The 18,971-nt window shown below is 44.1% G+C and overlaps 1 protein-coding gene across 1 annotated transcript in view; it reads right to left on the bottom strand.

The window, feature by feature from the left end:
• The window catches only part of LOC145349490 (collagenase 3-like), a 63,957-nt gene extending 46,529 nt beyond the window's left edge, over positions 1–17,428 (bottom strand). The window contains exons 1-2 of the mRNA XM_080198025.1: positions 17,297–17,428; positions 1,590–1,741 (exon numbers count right to left, since the gene is read on the bottom strand). Of these exons, the coding sequence (XP_080054151.1) occupies positions 1,590–1,741; positions 17,297–17,407 (263 nt within the window). The 5' untranslated portion in view covers positions 17,408–17,428. The remainder of the gene's footprint in view (positions 1–1,589; positions 1,742–17,296) is intronic.
• Positions 17,429–18,971: the final 1,543 nt, after the last annotated feature.

Below are 18,971 nucleotides of genomic sequence, written 5' to 3'. Positions count from 1 at the left end.
TTGGTGGTTATTTTCCAGACGTCGCTGGATTCCGGGGAAGTGCCGGAAGATTGGAAAACGGCTAATGTTACGCCGTTGTTTAAGAAGGGTGGCAGGCAAAAGGCAGGGAATTATAGGCCAGTTAGTTTAACATCTGTTATAGGTAAAATGTTAGAATCCATCATCAAGAAGGAAATAGCGAGGCATCTTGAGAGGAATTGCTTGATAGAGCAGACGCAGCATGGTTTCGTTAAAGGGAAGTCGTGTCTGACAAATTTACTGGAGTTCTATGAGGATGTGTCTAGGGCGGTGGATAGAGGAGAGCCGGTGGATGTGGTCTGTCTTGATTTTCAGAAGGCGTTTGACAAGGTACCTCACAAGAGGTTATTGCAGAAGGTCAGGGGACATGGAGTTGGGGGTAGGGTGTTAGCGTGGATAGAGGATTGGCTGTCAAATAGGAGGCAGAGAGTGGGGGTCAGTGGGTGCTATTCGGATTGGCGGTTGGTGACTAGTGGAGTGCCCCAGGGGTCGGTGCTGGGGCCTCAGCTATTTACCATTTATATAGATGATCTGGAGGAGGGAACCGAGTGTAGGGTGTCGAAATTTGCTGATGACACCAAGATTGGGGGAACGGCAAATTGTGCGGAGGGTGTGGAGAGTCTACAGAAGGATCTAGATAGGCTGGGCGAATGGGCCAGGAAATGGCAAATGGAATTTAATGTTGGCAAGTGCGAGGTGGTCCACTTTGGTAGGAATAATGGTAGGAAGGACGATTACTTATGTGGCGAAAAACTGCAGCAGGCGACAGTGCAGAGGGACCTCGGGGTCCTTGTGCACGAGTCGCAAAAACCCAGCCTGCAGGTGCAGCAGGTGGTCAGGAAGGCGAATGGGATGCTGGCCTTCATAGCGAGGGGGATTGAATATAAAAGTAGGGAGGTCTTGCTGTGGCTGTATAGGGAATTGGTGAGGCCGCAGCTGGAGTACTGTGTGCAGTTTTGGGCGCCGTACTTACGCAAGGATATTTTGGCCTTGGAGGGAGTGCAGAGGAGGTTTACTAGGCTGATGCCGGAGTTGAGGGGGTTGAGCTATGAGGAGAGGCTGAATAAACTAGGCTTGTACTCGTTAGAGTTTAGAAGAATGAGGGGAGATCTCATTGAGACGTATAAGATGATGAATGGGATGGATAGGATAGAGGTGGAGAGACTCTTCCCGCTCAGAAAGGATAGTAGGACTAGGGGGCACAGCCTCAAGATAAAGGGGGGGCGGTTTAGAACGGAGTTGAGGAAGAATTTCTTCACTCAAAGGGTGGTGAATCTCTGGAATTCTCTGCCCGTTGAAGTGGTGGAGGCTACCTTGCTAAATATTTTTAAGAAGCGGGTTGATGGGTTTTTGATAAGAGAGGGGATTAAGGGTTATGGGGAGAGGGCGGGAATGTGGAACTGAGCCACGACAGATCAGCCATGATCTTATTGAATGGTGGGGCAGGCTCGAAGGGCTAGATGGCCTACTCCTGCTCCTATTTCTTATGTTCTTATGTTCTTAAACTGATACTCGTCAGATTGATAATTGAACAGACATGTCATATCACAGTACATAACAAAAATGTATACCTATAGGTGAGAGCATTTTTTCTAAACCTTTTCCCTGATAAAACTGTGAAATCTTCTGCATCAGTCACTCCACATCGAAGTCTGCCATTTAACTCCACTGATCCATTGATTGGGCTTCCAGTTATTTCAAGTTGGTAAGCCTTCTGTGTTACCTAGATCCAAGAAAAAGGTTAATTTTCTTTTGATACCATTTTATTCTCTTTCTTTTATCATCATTAGGAGCTGAAGTTCTGTTTTAAATGAAAAAGAAATTATGTATTTTTTTTAATTATTCATATGTAACAACCCAATGATAAGAATCACGAAACATGTGATTTTCAAAAGTGGGGCTTTTGAAATTGGAATTGTTAATGGGTTGTCAGTTAAGACTGAACAGCTATTCCCACTTTTCCTCAAAGGAAATAGCTTATTCACAGTCTTTTTATTTTCCATCTTCAACTTGTTGGGGGTTTCCATTGTCCCCCGCAAACCTGCACAGCCCACTTCCACCTCCTTTCCAAAATCCACAAACAGAGTTGCCTGGTAAATCCATTGTACTGCCCTGTGGTACATGTTTCTTCCTATCTTGATTCAATCCTACTTCCTTTTGTCCAGTCTTTTCCCATGACAATCATGATTCATCTGATGCCCGATGTCATATCAACAATTACCAGTTTCCTGGCCCTACATGCCTCCTCTTCACTATGGAGATCCAATCTCTCCACACCTCCATCCCCCACCAGGAGGGTCTCAGGGCTCTCTGCTTCTTCCTGGAGCAGATGCCCAAACAATCTCCATTTTTTAGGGGCATCTTGACAAATATATGAATAGGATTGGAATAGAGGGATATGATTCCCAGAGGAATAGGGAGTTTTAGTTGGGCAGCATGGTTGATGCAGGCTTGGAGGGCTGAAGGGCCTTTACCCGTACTGTAATTTTCTATGCTCTTTGTTCTTTTTTCACCACCACTCCCCTCTACCTGGTTGGATTTGTTGTGTCACTAAGCAATTTCTCCTTGAACTTGTCTCAGTTCCTGCAAACAAAGGTGTGGCTAAGGGTACTCTCATGGGTCCCAGTTACGCTTGTCTATTTGTGGGTTCTGTTGGACACTCCCTGTTCCAGTCTTATTCAGGCCCATTCCCACAACATATTTTCCATTTTATTGAAGACTGCATCGATGTAGCTTCATGGTGTTGTCTGGACCTGGAAATATTTATCAAATTTGCCTCCAATTTGTATCCCTCTTTCACCCCCACATGATCCATCTCCAACACTTCATTCCCTGTCTCTTCCTTGACCTCTCTGTCTCCAGTTCCGTTGATGGACTGACACCAATATTCATTTCAAACTCAGTGATTCCCACAGCTACCTCGACTACAGCTCCCCACACCCTGATTCCTTCAAGGATTCCATTTCATTCTCCCAGTTTCTCCATCTCTGTCACATCGATTCTGATGATGTCACCTTCTGACATGTCTGCATTTTCCTAAACCAAGGTTTCACTCCCTCTGTGATTGACAGGGCACTCAACTGAGTTCAACCCGTCTCCCATACGTCCGACCTTACCCCTTCCCCTCCGTCCCAGCACCGTTCTAGTGTCCTCTTTCTCCTCACTTTTCACCTCACCAACCTCTGCATTCAAAGGATCATCGTCCACCATTTCTGCCAACACCAACAAGATGCTACCATGAAACACTGGGGCAATTAAACGCAGACTTTGAAGAACACCTTCGCTCAGTCTGCAAGCGTCACCCCATCCTTCCTGTTGCGTGCCATTTTAACCCAGCACCTTGCCCTCATCGCCACATGCCCATCCTTGGCCTGCTGCAATGCTCCAATAAAGCTCAGCACAAGCTAGAGGAGCAGCATCTCATCTTTGGGTTGGGCATGTTGCAATCCCAGGACTCAATGTTGAGTTCGGCAGCCTTAGATTACGATCTTCCTTCTCCTTCTTAAACCCCTTTTTTCAAACACCACATACATATATTGCCTCAATACAAAATCCTCCCCTTTACCCTCCCACATCAGGACATGTGTCCTTTGTTATTAATGTTGCTATATTTTGTTGCAATCTCTCACAGCGACACTTCAATATTGAATACATTCTCCTTCCCTTCAGATATGAAGAGCCAAAAGGACTCAGATGTTAACTATTGTTTCTCTCCCTACACATACTGCCAGACCTGCTGAGTTTTTCCAGCATTCTCTGTTCTATTTTCAGATTCCAGCATTGCAATATTTGCTTATTGCAATCTTTAACTTCTCTTGTTAGCCATGGATAGATAGATTTTCCTGATGGGCTTTGTGCCTTAAAGGAATTTGAATTTGTCATTGGTCATGTGTTAATTTTTTAAATGCTAGCTGTTGCCAGTTGACTGGCATCATTATTAACGTAGTTTCCCAATCAAAGACAATCTGCCCCTCATCATAGTTTCATTTGTTTTATTTTAAGGCCATAATTTCAGATTGAACCAGATTATTTTCAAAATTTATGTAAAATCCCGCCAGATAGTAGTCACTCTTCCCCAAAAACTCATTTATACTGAGATTAATTGGTCCCTTTTCATTGTGCAAATAGATCTAAAATAACCCATTGTCCAGCTGGTTCCTCAACAAACTGTTTAAAAAAAACAGTCATGTATACATTCCAGCAATTCATCCTCCACAGTAATAGAATTATAGAAGTACTAACTTGATTTCCCCAGTCTGTATGTAAATTGAAATCTCCCTGATGGCTGTGTTACCTTTGATGTGGAGATGCTGACGTTGGACTGGGGAAAGCACAATAAGAAGTCTCACAACACCAGGTTAAAGTTCAACAGGTTTATTTGGTAGTACAAGCCACAAGCTTTCGGAGTGCTGCTCCTTCATCAGGTGAGTGGGAGTTCTGTATATAAACGGGGCGTATAAAGACACAAACTCAATTTACAAAATAATGGTTGGAATGCGAGTCTTTACAGGTAATCAAGTCTTAAAGGTACAGACAATGTGGAGAGAAGATTAAGCACAGGTTAAAGAGATGTGTATTGTCTCCAGCCAGGACAGCTGGTGAGATTTTGCAAGACCTGCACCCAGGCAGCTCAGGTCTAATGATCGTTTTTCGCCGACTGAAGCAGCAGTGAAACTCGGTGTCTACCTGGGCGACTGAGCAGTCCTCTTCAGGAACGCACTGCTCACCTCCGTAGAATGAGGAAGCGGCTAGAAAAGGTGCCCTAAACATTTCCTGCTTCACTATAACCTGGTCAGTTTACCGCGCCTGGCGGGGATCCCATCTTGCAGTCGAACAAACAAAATAAAACACAAGGGGACATCGCTCACCATTGGCACCTGAAACGTGCGCATGCTTTTGGACAACCCTACAGCAGACAGACCAGAGAAAAGGACAGCCTTAGTTGCCAGAGAGCTTGCAAGATACAACATTGACATTGCAGCCCTGAGCGAAACTCGTCTTGCCAACGTAGGTCAGTTGACTGAAACTGGAGGTGGATACTTTTTTTCTGCAGTGGTTGTGGCAGCGATGAGTGTCGTGATGCTGGAGTTGGATTTGCTGTCAGGAGTCACCTTGTTTGGAAACTTGATAGTCTACCCAAGGGTGTGAACGACTGGCTTATGACATTACAGCTTCCGCTACAGAAGGCCCTGATCAGCACCTATGCCCCCACAATGAACAATGGATGAGATGAAAGACAAATTCTATGAAGAACTAGACACCCTACTATCAGCAGTGAGTGGTACCGACAAGCTGATCTTGCCTGGCGATTTCAATGCAAGAGTAGGGTGTGACTCTGCAATCTGGCAGGGAGTCATTGGGAGGCATGGAGTGGGCAAGTGTAACAGTAACGGCCTACTCTTAATGAAGACCTGTGCAGCACACGACCTCCTCATCACCAACACAACCTTCCGTCTGCCTACCCGTAACAAGACCTCCTGGATGCACCCCCGCTCTAAGCATTGGCATCTTATTGACTATGTCATTGTCAGGAGAAAAGACAGGCAGGATGTCAGAGTGACCAAGGCCAAGTGTGGTGCTGACTGCTGGACACATCACAGGCTCATTGACTCCAAAATGAGGCTCCGCATCAGACCCAAGAGGCGACCACAAGGAAGCAAGGTTATGAAAAGAATCAAAAGAATCAATGCGGCCAAGCTGAAGAACCCCAGCATAACTTCAGCACTGGCTGAAAGACTTAGAAATCAAGCTTGCTGACCTACAGCTCGCAGGCAGCTCTGAGGATGACTGGGAACGCTTCAGGGATGCTGACCATACATCTGCGCCAAAGATGCTTGGGTCCTCTACCCGCAAGCAGCATGATTGGTTCGATGAGAATGAGAAGGCTCTATTTGTTGAAAAGTACCATCTTCGTCGGGCCTGTCAGAACAACCCATCATCAGCTGCCAAGAAAAATGCTTTTACTAGTGCTTACTATGTAAGAATAAACTATGTAAAATGCAGGATTCCTGGCTGAGTGCCAAGGCAGATGAAATACAGGGATACACTGACAGAAACGACTTGAACTCATTCTATGAAGCCCTCAACACTCTCTACAGACCTCAATCTCTTGGGAGTTCCCCCCTCCTAAGTACAGATGGTACAACTCTCATTACAGAGAGGGCTCAGATCCTGCAGAGATGGGCTGAACACTTTGAAGCCATCCTCAGCCGACCATCATCTATTAATGATGAGGCAATAGACAGGATTCCCCAGGTCGATATCAACAGCACCATGGATGAAGTCACGAAAGCTGTCAGCCAGCCATCCAGTGGCAAAGCCCCAGAGGCAGATGCCATACCCGCAGAGATCTACAAAGCTGCTGGTCCTGTACTTATCGAGAAGCTCACTGAGTTGTTCCAGTCCTTTTGGAAACAAGGATCCATTTCTCAGAGACTTAAAGATGCTTCCATCGTACACCTCTCCAAGAGGAAGGGCAATCGGCAAGTATGCAACAACCACCGAGGAAACTCGCTACTCTCCATCACAGGAAAAACCCTCGCAAAAGTCCTGTTAAATTGTCTGGTCACTCATCTGGAGCTGGGCCTGCTTCCAGAGTCACAGTGTGGCTTCTGCAAAGGTAGTGGGACTATTGACATGATTTTAGCTGCATGCCAACTTCAGAAGCCGAATCGCGAGATCTACACAATCTTTGTTGACCTCGCGAAAACCTTCGACACTGTCAGCCGACAAGGCCTGTGGAGGATCATGTCAGATGGTACGCCAGTTCCATGATGGCAGAGGATCCTCTGAGGCATTCGCAGTCACCAATGGCATCAAACGGGGCTGTGTGCTCGCGCCCACACTGTTCAGCATGATGTTTACTGCCATGCTGAATGATACCTTCTAGGATAGTGTTGCTGGAATCAGCCTCAAGTACAGAGTGGATGGGAAACGCTTCAACCTGGGGAAACTTCAAGCTTTTACCAAAGTGAAAGAGATTGTTCTGAGAGACTTCCTCTTTGCCGATGACTGCGCCTTGTACACAGACTCAGAGCCAGAGATGCAAGTCAGTATGGACAAATTTTCCACAGCTTGTGTTAACTTTGGACTTACCATCAACACTAAAAAGACCGAAGTCATGCACCAGCCTGCTCTTCATGCACTGTACACAGAACCCATAATCACAATCAAAGGGCAGAAACTGCAGGCAGTGGACCAGTTCACTCATCTTGGCAGCACCCTCTCCCAAGCAGTGACTATTGATGCAGAAGTTAACTGGAGAATAGCAAAGGCAAGTTCTGCTTTTGGTGGACTGCGCTCCACTGTATGGGAACATCGAGGAATCAGCCCAGCAACAAAACTGAAGGGCTACAGTGCCGCAATACTCACTACCCTCCTGTATGCCTGTGAAACGTGGACTGTGTATCGAAGGCATGCAAGACAGCTCAACTGTTTCCACATGACTTGTCTTAGCAGAATATTATGCATCAGATGGCAAGACAAAGTACCAGACACTGCAGTTCTCTCTAGAGCAAGTCTACCATCTGTCCACGCACTGCTGATGTGAGCACAGACCTGGTGAGCAGGTCATGTCATCCGTATGTCAGAGAAGCTCATACCCAAGCGATTCCTTTTTGGGGAACTCTCTGCTGGAAGACGTTCGCATGGAGGGCAGAAGAAACATTACAAAGACACACTCAAGGTCTCCCTGAAGTCGCTTGGTATGGACACGATCACCTGGGAAACACTGGCACAAAACAGCCCGACCTGGCGCTGCCTCATCCACAAGGGCTGTCAAGATTATGAAGCCAGGTACATTGCTTCAGCACAACTTAAGCGTGACCTGCGCAAGTCCAGAGCCGCAAGCGCAACAACTACAGTGTCTACACAAGTCTGTCCAATATGTGCCAGGACATTCCGTGCCCAAACTGGCCTGATCAGTCATCTTCAGACACACCGCAACCAGCCTCCAAATGACTAATGGTGTCGAGGTCCTCATCAACGACGATTGATGAACAAGTACAACCCTCTCTTTACTCATATTGTCTGCACCTTTGAGGCTTGATTGTCTGTAAAAATTCGCATTCCAACCATTATTTTGTAAATTGAATTTGTGTCTTTAAATGCCCTGTTTGTGAACAGAACTCCCACTCACCTGATGAAGGAGCAGCGCTCCAAAAGCTTGTGCTATCAGATAAACCTGTTGGACTTCAACCTAGTGTTATGAGAATTTTTACTATATTATCTTGTCAGATATATCTCTAATGTTCTGATTTATACCATGCCCTATGTTACTATTAACATTTGACTACCAATAAATATCTGCTACCCATGTTTGCTGTCCCCTGCTGTACTTAGCTCCACCCAAACCGAATCGAAGATCCTCTCTCACTAATGGACAGGTCCTTTCCTTTATTAACATCGCTATCCAACTTCCTTTTCCTTATTGACTAACATTCCTAAATGTCAAACATGTTTGAAGATCCAGTTCCCAGCCTTGGTCACTTTGCATCATGTCGGCATAATGGTTATTTAGTCATATCTGACTACATCTATTTGTGCCATCAATTCATTTACCTTCTTGCCAGAGCTGTGTGCAATCAGATCAGTGGATTTGATTCTGTCTTTTATTATTTTTGCAACTTCTTGCCTTATCTTTTCAGTTTATATTCTCTGACCCTTCCTACTCTCCTCTGATTATCTTTCCCTTATTTCAGCATTGCTCTGTTGCCTTTTCCTCTCTTTATAATTGATTACATTTTCTCTCTAGGAAGGAAAGGGGCAGGATGACATTCAGATACTTGCCTACCCATCTCCACTTGCTGCAGCCTTTCTCCATCCCTGGCTCCTTAGACTAAGGGATCTTTCTCTGTCCTCGAAATCCAAGCCTTAATTTCTTCAATCAATTGGGGGGCCAGGGGGATGGGGGTGGTGGGGGGGGGAGGGGGAGGGGGGAGGTAAAAAAACATCCATGGCTAAACAAGGAGGTCAAGGACAATATAAAGACAGAAACTAAGGTTTACCATATTGCAAAGGCCAGTGGTAGGCTGGAAGATTGGGAAACTTTCAAGCATAAACAAAGGGATACTAGAAAAGTAATAAAAAGAGCTAAGGTAAATTATGAAAGAAACTAGCACAAAAGATCAAAAATGATAGCAAACTTCTATATGTATATAAAAGGGAAGAGAGTTGCTAGGGTGAATGTTGGTCCCTTGGAAGATGAAACTGGAGAGATAATATTGGGGAACACTGAAATGGCAGAGATTCTACATCAGTTTTCAGGGTGGAGGACACTAGTATCATTCCTATTGGAATGGGCAAGTCAGAAGTAATAGAGGGGGTAAAACTTAGAACAATCAACATTGATAGGGTAAAGGCACTCAGCAAAATACTGGGATTGAGGGCAGACAAGTCTCCCGGCCTGATGGCCTACATCGTAGGGCATTAAAGGAAGTGGTAGCAGAGATAGTGGATCCATTGGTTATAATATTGCAAAATTCCCTGGACACTGGAAAGTTTCCATGGATTCGAAAAATGCTAATTTAATACCCTATTTAAAAAGGGAGGGAGGCAAATTTGGGAAATTACAGACTAATTAGTTTAATATCTGTTATTGGGAAACAGTTAGAATTAATTATCAAGGAAGTAATACCAGGACATTTGGAAAGTCAAAATGCTATCTATCAGAGTGAGCAGGTTTAATGAAATGCAAATCATCTTTGACTAATTTGCTAGATTCTTTGAAGATATAACAAGCAAAGCGGATAATGGGAATCCTGTAGGTATAGTATATTTGGACTTCCAGAAGATGTTTGATAAGGTGCCACATAAAAGGTTAATACACAAGGTTAGGTCACATGGGATTGGAGTAATTTGTTAGCTTGGATAGGTGACTGGCTGATGGACAGAAGACAGAGAGTCAGGATAAATGGGTTTTCTTCTAGATGGCAAGAAGTAATTAGTGGGGTGCCACACAATTCGATCCTTTGGCCCCAGTTGCTTACTGTTGACATTAACGACTTGGATACAGGGATAGAAGGCTCTATAGCCAAATTTACAGATGACACATAAATAGGCAGGATGCAGTGAGAAAGCAAGAACCTTACCAATATATATACATATATGAAGAGCAAGAGGGTAACCAGGGAGAGCATTGGTCCACTCAAGGACAGGAGAGGGAATCTATGCGTGGAGCCAGAGGAAATGGGAGAGATATTAAATGACTACTTTGTGTCAGTATTCACCAAAGAGAAGGACTTGGTGAATGATGTGTCTGGGAAATGATGTGTAGATAGTTTGAGTCATGTTGAGATAAAAAAGGAGGAGGCATTGGGGTTCTTGAGAAACATTAAGGTAGACTAGTGGAGTGCCCCAGGGATCGGTGCTGGGGCCTCAGCTATTTACCATTTATATAGATGATCTGGAGGAGGGAAGCGAGTGTATGGCGTCGAAATTTGCTGATGACACCAAGATTGGTGGAACGGCAAATTGCGCGGAGGGTGTGGAGAGTCTGCAGAAGGATCTAGATAGGCTGGGCGAATGGGCCAGGAACTGGCAAATGGAATTTAATGTTGGCAAGTGTGAAGTTGTCCACTTTGGTAGGAATAATGGTAGGAAGGACTATTACTTACGTGGCAAAAAACTGCAGCATGCTACGGTGCAGAGGGACCTCGGGGTCCTTGTGCATGAGTCGCAAAAACCCAGCCTGCAGGTGCAGCAGGTGGTCAGGAAGGCGAATGGGATGCTGGCCTTCATAGCGAGGGGGATTGAATATAAAAGTAGGGAGGTCTTGCTGCAACTGTACAGGGCACTGGTGAGGCCGCAGCTGGAGTACTGTGTGCAGTTTTGGTCACCGCACTTATGCAAGGATATTTTGGCCTTGGAGGGAGTACAGAGGAGGTTTACTAGGCTGATACCGGAGTTGAGGGAGTTGAACTATGAGGAGAGGCTGAATAAACTAGGCTTGTACTCGTTAGAGTTTAGACAAATGAGGGGAGATCTCATTGAGACATATAAGATGATGAATGGGATGGATAGGATAGAGGTGGAGAGGCTCTTCCCGCTCAGAAAGGACAATAGGACTAGAGGGCACAGCCTCAAGATAAAGGGGGGGCAGGTTAGAACGGAGTTGGGGAGGAACTTCTTCACTCAAAGGGTGGTGAATCTCTGGAATTCTCTGCCCGTTGAAGTGGTGGAGGCTGCCTCGCTAAATATATTTAAGACGCGGGTAGATAGGTTTTTGATAGGCAAGGGGATTAAGAGTTATGGGGAGAAGGCGGGAAAGTGGAACTGAGCCACGACAGATCAGCCATGATCTTATTGAATGGCGGGGCAGGCTCGAAGGGCTAGAAGGCCTACTCCTGCTCCTATTTCTTATGTTCTTATATTCTTATGTACGAGTCCCCAGGGCCTGATCGAATATACCCAGAGTACTGAGACAGTCAAAGGAGGAAATTACAGGGACCTTGACAGAAGCCTTTGTATCCTCACTGGCTACAAGGGAGGTCCCAGAGGATTGGAGAATAGCCAATGTTGTTCCTTTGATTAAGAAGAGTAGCAAGGATAATCCAGGTAATTACAGGCTGGTGAGCCTTACGTCAATGGTAGGGAAAGTATTGGAGAGCATTTGTTGAGACAGGATTTACTCCCACTTGGAAATAAGTGAATGTATTAGCATGGTTTGTGAAGGGGAGGCCATATCTAACTAACTTGATCAAGTTTTTTGAGGGAGTGATGAAGGTGATTGATGAGAGTAGGGGAGTGGATGTTGTCTACATGGACTTCAGTAAGGCCTTTGACAAGGTCTCTCATGGCAGACTGGTGCAGAAGATTAAGTTGGATGGGATCAAAGGTGAACTGGTAAGGTGGATACAGAACTGGCTCGGTCATAGAAGGCAGTGGGAGGGTACATTTCTGAGTGGAAGACTGTGACAAGTGGCATTCCTCAGAGCTCAGTGTTGAGACCTTTGCTCTTTGTAATATATATAAATGATTTGGAGGAAAATGTAACTGGTTTGATTAGTAGGTTTGTGGACGACACAGAGGTTGGTGGATTTGCAGATAATGATGAGGGCCATCAGATAATACAGCAGGATACAGATCGGTTGGAGGCTTGGGTGGAGAACATAACATAAGAACATAAGAAATAGGAGCAGGAGTAGGCCATCTAGCCCTTCGAGCCTGCCCCGCCATTCAATAAGATCATGGCTGATCTGTCAGTTCCACCTTCCCGCCCTCTCCCCATAACCCTTAATCCCCTCGCTTATCAAAAACCTATCAACCCGCATCTTAAAAATATTTAGCGAGGCAGCCTCCACCACCTCAACGGGTAGAGAATTCCAGAGATTCACCACCCTCTGAGTGAAGAAGTTCCTCCTCAACTCCGTTCTAAACCTGCCCCCCCTTTATCTTGAGGCTGTGCCCTCTAGTCCTATTGTCCTTTCTGAGCGGGAAGAGCCTCTCCACCTCTATCCTATCCATCCCATTCATCATCTTATATGTCTCAATGAGATCTCCCCTCATTCTTCTAAACTCTAACGAGTACAAGCCTAGTTTATTCAGCCTCTCCTCATAGCTCAATCCCCTCAACTCCGGTATCAGCCTAGTAAACCTCCTCTGCACTCCCTCCAAGGCCAAAATATCCTTGCGTAAGTCCGGCGCCCAAAACTGCACACAGTACTCCAGCTGCGGCCTCACCAATGCCCTATACAGCCGCAGCAAGACCTCCCTACTTTTATATTCAATCCCCTTCGCTATGAAGGCCAGCATCCCATTCGCCTTCCTGACCACCTGCTGCACCTGCAAACTGGGTTTTTGCAACTCATGCACAAGGACCCCGAGGTCCCTCTGCACCGTCGCCTGCTGAGAGATGGCAGATGGAGTTAAATCTTGCCAAATATGAGGTAATGCATTTTGAAAGGTTTAATACAGATAGGAAATATACTGTAAATGCAGAACCCTTCAGAGTATTGATAGATAGAGGGATCTGGCTGTACAGGTACACAGGTCACTGAAAGTGGCAACGCAGATGGAGAAGGTTGTTAAGAAGGCATACGGCATGCATGCCCTCATCGGCTGGGGCACTGAGTTTAAAAATTGGCATGTTGCAGCTTTATTGAACTTTAGTTAGGCCGCACTTGGAATATGGTGTCTAATTCTGGTCACCACACTACCATAAGGATGTGGAGGCTTTGGAGAGGGTACAGAAAAGAGTTACCAGAATGTTGCCTGGTATGGAGGGCATTAGCTATGAGGTGAGGTTGGAGAAACTTGGTTTGTGCTCACTGGAATGACGGATGTTGAAGGGCAACCTGAAAGAAGTCTGCAAGATTATGAGGGGCATGGACAGAGTGGATAGTCAGAAACTTTTTCCCAGGGTTGAAGCATCAATTATTAGGGAGGATGAGTTTAAGATGCGCGGGGCAAGGTTTAAAGGAGATGTGCAAGGTACATTTTTTACACAGAGGGTAGTGGGTGCCTGGAACTCACTGCTGGGGGAGGTAGTGAAAGCAGATACGATAGTGACTTTTAAGGGGCATCTTGACAAATACATGAATAGGATGGGAATGGAGGGATATGGTCCCTGGAAGAGTAGGGGGTTTTAGTTCAGTCAGGCAGTATGGTTGGTGCAGGCGTGGAGGGCTGAGGGGCCTGTTCCTGTGCTGTAATTTTCTTTGTTCTTTGTTCAAATGGATATAGATAGATGGAGAGTGGGCCAAAATGTGGCAGATGGAGTTTAATGCGGATAAATGTGAGGTCATACAATTTGGTCAGAAAAATAGGATGGCAACTTATTATCTAATTGGGGAGAGACTTTGGGTGCCACGGTGCAGAGGGATCTGGATGTCCTTGTTCATGAATAGCATGCAGGTACACAAATAATAAAGTGAATGGAATGTTGGCATTTGTAGCTAAAGGGATAGAATATGAAGGTAAGGGAGTATTATTGCAACTATACAAAACATTAGTGAAGCCGCACCCAGAGTATTGTGCACAGTTTTGCTCCCTTATTTGAGAAAAGATATCATGGTATTGGAGGCAGTTCAGAGGAGGTTCACTAGGTTGATTCCAGAGATGAGGGTTTGTCGTATGAAGAGGGATTGAACAATTTAGGCCTATACTTTCTGGAATTTAGAAGAATGAGGGAAGGTCAAATTGAGATATATAAAATGAAAAATAGTATGGATAAAGTAGATGTGGAGTGGATGCTTCCTCTTGGGGGCAGTCTAAGACAAGAGATCATAGTCTTAGGGTAAGGGATAATAAATTTAAAACAGAATTTAAGAGAAACTACTTCTCCTAAAGTTTTGTGAATCTGTGGAAGTCGTTATCCCAAAGTGAGGTGGATGCTGGGCCAGTGAGTAAATTTAAGGAGGAGTTAGACAGATTTTTAGTTGGTGATGGGTTGAAGGGTTATGGGGAGAAGGCAGGAAAATGGGGATGAGCAGCATATCAGCCATGATTGAATGGCAGAGCAGACTTGATGGGCCAAATGGTCTAATTCTGCTCCATATTTTATGAACTTATGAGATTGATTGGTAGCTTTTAAGGGCGGGACTTCGTCTTCAGTGATGGATTCCAGTCCCGCTATCCACCAATTTAGCCCAACCTGCTGCTTCTTATATGTGGGGTGGGTTGGCTCCCCTGTAAAGTGCAGGCCTTGAAGTGGGATCCAGTTGCTGTGGTCCACGTAAGTACCAAAGACATTAGAGGTTGAATTAAGAAAGGGGTTCTTTTGAGGTTACATGAACATCTGGGGGTGAAATTGTACATCTATACTTTGCCGATATTAATGCCATACAGAGTTTAGATTTTGAAAATATTTTAGTCGATTTACTGGTGTCACAAGTAGGCTTACATTCACACTGCAGTGAAGTTACTCTGAAAATCCCTAGTTGCCACACTCCAGTGTCTGTTCAGGTACATTGAAGGAGAATTTAGCATGGCCAGTGCACCCAACTAGTCTGTCTTTTGGTCTATGGGAGGAAATCGGAGCATCTGGAGGAAACTCACACAGACATGGAAGAATGTGCAGACTCTTCACAGACAGTGACCAAGTCAGGAATTGAACCCAGGTTCCTGGTTGTGTGAGGCAGCAGTGTTAACCACTGTGTCACCATGCTGCTTTTCAGATAATATGCTTCTTTTGTATCTTTCTGCCAAAATAGCCAATTTCACATTTTCCCATTTTATATTCCATTTGCCAGATCTTTCTCCCTCACTTAACCTATCTGTATCTTTCTGCAGTCTCCTTATATTCTCTGCACAATCGACATTCCTACCAATCTTTCTCCTGGTTTCCTGGCCAATATTTATTCCTTAGCCAACATCATTAAAATATTCTCAACATTTATCTAATTACTGTTTATGGGACATTGATTGCACAAATTAACTGCTGCCATTTGCTATTTTGTATCTGTGGCTATGCTTTAAAAGTACTTAATTGTCTGCAATTTGGGTGTACTAAAATCATGGAAGGTACATATAAATGAAGGTCCTCGCTTTTAATTTGTTTAAGACTTCATAAAGTATTGTTTTACTTGACAGATACTGAGAAAATGTTCACCTGACAAAGGTCACATAAGGAGATTCTAAACTGGAACATCTGTACCTGAATATTGTGAATTGACATTATAAAGTCTTCTCAAAATAGGATATCTGCTGTCCAGCCTTTTACAATGGACAACGGCTGAGTGGTGTTCTCACTGGACTAGTCATCCAGAGATCTTGGGTAATAGACATAGAAACATAGAACAGTACAGGCCCCTCGGCCCTTGATGTTGTGCCGAGCTTTGTCTGAAACCAGGATCAAGCTATCCCACTCCCTATTATTCTGGTGTGCTGTACATGCCTATCCAATGACCGCTTGAAAGTTCCTAAAGTGTCCGACTCCACTATCACAGTTCATTCCACACCCCAACCACTCTCTGAGTAAAGAAACTACCTCGGACATCCCTCCTGTATCTCCCACCATAATGAGGAGCTACATCCACCTGAGGAAATAGTCTCTGAACATCCACTCTATCTACCCCACTCATCATCTTATAAACGTCTATTAAGTCACTCTCATCTTTCTCCACTCTAAAGAGAAAAGCCCTAGCTCCCTCAACCTTTCCTCATATGACCTACCCTCCAAACCAGGCAGCATTCTGGTAAATCTCCTCTGTGCTCTTTCCAATGCTTCCACATCCTTCATATAGTGAGGTGACCGGAACTGCACACAATATTCCAAATGTGGTCTCGCCAAGGTCCTGTACAGTTGCAGCATAACCCCATGGCTCTTAAACTCTTAACCTCCTGTTAATAAACACTAACACACTATAGGCCTTCTTCACGGCTTTATCCACTTAAGTGGCAACCTTCAGAGATCTATGAATATGAACCACAAGATCTCTGTTCTTCCACATTCCTCAGAACCCTGTAATCCACATTCAAATTTGTCCTACCAAAATGAATCACCTCACACTTATAATGGGTAATGCTCTGAACTGAGTGCTGTACCCACATCTAAGCTATTGATACTAATGAACAAAATGAATTTGAAATGCACCACCAGAGTAGATTCAGAAAGAATATTCGCGATGGTAGGGAAGCCAGAACTAGGGGTTATAGTTTGAGATAAGTGATAAACCTTTTAGAACTGAGTTGAGGAGAAATATCTTCACCTAGAAGGTGGTAAATGTATGGAATTCAATACCACAGAAAGTAGTTGAGGCCAAAATGTTGTCTGATTTCAAGAAGCTCTTGGGGCTAAAGGATTCAAGGGAAATTGGGGGAAAGGGGGTATTAGGATGTTGAATTTGATGATCAGCTATGAATATATGATGTTCATTATCATAATGAATGGCGGAACAGGCTCAAAGAGACTACTCTTGCTTCTAGCTTGTACGTTTTTCTGAGGCAGTTTGGGTTGCTCGAAAGAGAGCTAGCATAGACTGGATGGGCTGATTAGTCTCCTGTGTGCTGTAATGACATCATGACTATGATTTTATGAATTAAGACTGGAAAACTAGAATTTGGGAAGAGCCATTGGGACATTTGAAACTTTGTGCAGCTGTGGATAGTCCTCCACTTCTATAAAGTAAGATAGATGCAGTTTGGCTGAACTCTAATTTCCCTCAGCTTAGTACTTCATAGGATATTATTACCTATAATGTTTATCAAAACATTCAAAAGAAACATAGAACAAAGAAAGCTGTATCCAAGTTAGTTATAATTATTTACTACTCTTACATATCTAAAAGAAAGAGTAGCATTAGATACGCTTCATATCCAAATGCTTGAGTTCTTTACATACCACAGGACGTCCAGTATCATCCTCCACTGAAAACAATGGAGCTGCAGTTGAAAGAAAGGCAAGAACGCCGAGTTGAAGCACAACTGTAAGACAAAAGTACATTGCCTTCATTGTGACTGTTTACTGTGTAGTAAACAAAGGTAGAGTCCACTGCCCATTTTTATATAGAGATGGAGCATTAATTAGTGCAGGTATTCATACCTCAGAGTAATTACTGTTGAAATAGTGAACAAATATTTTCTTATGTAGCAATTATGCTGTTGCTAAACATAATTTAAGTAAATCGTTTTGCGTGTAAACAAAAACTGAGGAAGTAAAGAAGCAATAAAATGCTTTAACAAATATCTTAAGTCATTGGGTGGCATGGTGACCACTGCTGTCTCACAGCCTCAGACACCCATGTTCAGTTCCAGCTTTGGGTGACTGTCTTTGTAGAGTTTGCACATTCTCCCCGCATCTGCATAGCTTTCCTCTGGGTACTCCTGTTTCCTCTGACAGTCCGAAAATATGTGGGTGAGACTGATTGGCCATGCTAAGTTGCCCCTTAGTGTCAGTGAGATTAGCAGGGTAAATATTTTGGGTTATGGGCATAGGGCCTGGGTGGGTGTAGGTTTGATGGGCTGAATGGTCGCTTTCTGCAATGTAGGGATTCTTTGATTCTATCATAAAGCATTAGAGAAGGGGTAGGACAAATGTAATGTTCCATAAACCCATGTAGTGATTACATTTTTCAGTCCTCGACCATTAGACTTGTCCAATATAATAGAACAAAGTTTGCCAGAGTTCACTCTCTCTGTCGTCAAAGAAATGCATTCTGAACACCAGACTGCCAGTAAATCATCGGGAATAACACCATGAACTTATTTTTAACATGATAATGTGATCCAAAGATTTTCACATCAGACTCCTACTAGGATGAGCGACCAGAAATGCTGTTAAAGAGGTAGCTCTTAAGGAGCATAGTGAACGAGGTGGAAGAGGTACAGAATTGGAGATGGTTAGGCAAAAAATTGTTGAGCTTAGGTGTGATTTCTGGCAGACAAGATGGCTCAGCATTGGCCATGTGAGATTTTCCAGCGCTACCAATAACGATGATCTTATTGGCAGGACTGGAAATTCCCATTGGTGGCTTGGACTGGAAAATCTCATCCTATGATTCTAAGCAACTGAATAAAACAATTATAACTTGCTTGACTGAGAGCCAATGTTGGTGAGTACACAGGATGATAGGTGAACAGGATTCACAGTGACTGGCCTGTGACTGGGTACCCTGGATGGATCCAGCACGAACCAGCTGGTGGAGGTATTCGCAGGCATTTTTAACCTCTCTTTACAGCAACCTGAGGTCCCTATCTGCTTCAAGAAGACAACTATTATCCCAGTACCAAAGAAAAGCCAGACAGTGTGCCTTAACAACAATCACACTGGCTCCGACATCCATCATTGTTTTAACTGCACAATGCTATTTATTTTAAATGCGTTAACGTTGTTATTAAAATAGTTTACATCAGGAATTCATATCAATGTGATGAATGCCAAGATATTGCACAGCATTCTATGTTAGGTGAATTGTGCGAGGGAGTTAATTGCAGTTCCCTTTAATTAGTGTTTTAATTTATGTATCATGCTACAGTGTGTTAATTAAAATATTTTTAAAACCGTTGTAGACATAAGC

The sequence above is a fragment of the Carcharhinus amblyrhynchos genome, chromosome 10 (genome assembly GCF_965287045.1).
Source record: "Carcharhinus amblyrhynchos chromosome 10, sCarAmb.v2.hapA, whole genome shotgun sequence".
Classification (NCBI taxonomy): domain Eukaryota; kingdom Metazoa; phylum Chordata; class Chondrichthyes; order Carcharhiniformes; family Carcharhinidae; genus Carcharhinus; species Carcharhinus amblyrhynchos.
The sequence above is the reverse complement of the archived record's forward strand: the minus strand, read 5'-3'. Positions and strand labels throughout refer to the sequence as shown.